General features: G+C 39.1%; 1 protein-coding gene across 1 annotated transcript in view; it reads right to left on the bottom strand.

The window, feature by feature from the left end:
• Nucleotides 1-91: 91 nt before the first annotated feature.
• Nucleotides 92-1,615, bottom strand: part of LOC116097926 (CCN family member 2-like) — a 4,075-nt gene continuing 2,551 nt past the window's right edge. The window contains exon 4 of the mRNA XM_031380747.1: nt 92-132. Within this exon, the coding sequence (XP_031236607.1) occupies nt 92-132 (41 nt within the window). The remainder of the gene's footprint in view (nt 133-1,615) is intronic.

Here is a 1,615-nt window from a genome sequence, read left to right as displayed (position 1 = left end):
CTGATTTAATTTTAACTTATGTTAGTCTATGCTTCCCATTTAACAGTGAGGTCTTCAAGTTCAGAACCTGAGCTATAGTCAAATATACAAGCTAATATTTAAACATTTTCTCCATGTAAGGCACAGATGAATCTGTGATGTGAGAGATTATAAATTAGCTTTAATGTCCAGATGTACCAATGCAAAAGGGACCGAGTGAAGTACCCTGGGGGTTGGTGGAAGCTGGAGTCAGCTACCCAGAGCTGAGCTCTGTGTTCCTTAAACCATGTACACAACTGATGTGCGTGTCTGCTTGGTTCAGTGTAAGGGATGCTTACCAAAATGCTATTGATTTCATGTGATTCATGCATATCAAAGTTATTTGTGAACTTCTTAAGTGTATTACCTTAAGATAAATATGAACTTCCTGCTGACACCCAGTAAAACCCAAGACAAGTTTACAAGAATGAACAGCCAAGTCTTTCATATAAATTATACATACATATATATATATATATATATATATATATATATATATATATATATATACTTTATTTTCAACTAGAAAGGTGCAAACATGTAACTTTTGGTCACACTCTCAACAAATAAACTGCGTCCCTCCCCCCCCCATCCCCCAAACCGGTCGTAATCAGAGCAGCAAACACTTCCTGGTGGAAATCTGACCAGTTACCCTGAGCCAGCCATTTCTCACTAAAGGCCATTTGTTCACCAACAGAGATTTTACCACATTTCCTACTAGAATTCTGACTTCCATGACGTTGCTTTACCATCTACACACCACTTGTTCTGACAGTCACTCAGGTTACAATTTCTACTGCAGCATCTCCTTTGTTTTGAATCACAGACAAGCTTTATCTATGGTGTTGGGAGTTAGAGGCTATCAGTTTAAAATCCCCAAAGCACTTAAAACAAAAACAAATGACTTTAAATTAACTTAGATAACTGTACAAATATATATATATATCCACAATATTTACAATATCAATAAAAATCTGGCTTGTAACAGGCAAACTCACTTGCCACAAGCTGTCCAGTCTAATAGACAAAGTTCTGACTCCTGACAAGTGTCATTGGAATCAGAATGTCAGAGCTGAAACTGCTGTTCTTAAAGAACAGCCGGACTCAGCCTCATGTAGAGGAGGACACAAGCCCAGCTCTTGCTAGAGCAGGTCTGTCTGCAAGCATGCTATAATTTCCCTCCCCTGTTACACTCCAAAAAGTAGGCACATTGCTGCTAGTAAAATGTCGTCAGATAGTACCTGTCTTTCTCCTGGCATCTCCACTGTTCCAGGAGACTCACCTCCGTGTTCGTTCTGGCACTGTGCGCTAATGAACACCTGTCAAGTCTAAACTGTCTGGAAACCAGTGCCTGAGATTACTTGTATGACAATGACATAACGTTCTCACTTTGGTGGGATGTTTTCTCCCACAGCAGTTAAAAACACAGATTTAAATTAATGTGCTACTGTAATCGTTTTTACAGAAGAAAATGAGATGTAACTCAGTTCAAGTTATAGTCTAATGAGTTCATGTCCCTTACTCCCTGACTTTATGCCATGTCTCCATACATCTTCCTGTAGTACAGGGACTCAAAGATGTCATTGTCCCCAGGACA

The sequence above is a fragment of the Mastomys coucha genome, unplaced genomic scaffold (genome assembly GCF_008632895.1).
Source record: "Mastomys coucha isolate ucsf_1 unplaced genomic scaffold, UCSF_Mcou_1 pScaffold2, whole genome shotgun sequence".
Lineage (NCBI taxonomy): Eukaryota > Metazoa > Chordata > Mammalia > Rodentia > Muridae > Mastomys > Mastomys coucha.
The sequence above is the reverse complement of the archived record's forward strand: the minus strand, read 5'-3'. Positions and strand labels throughout refer to the sequence as shown.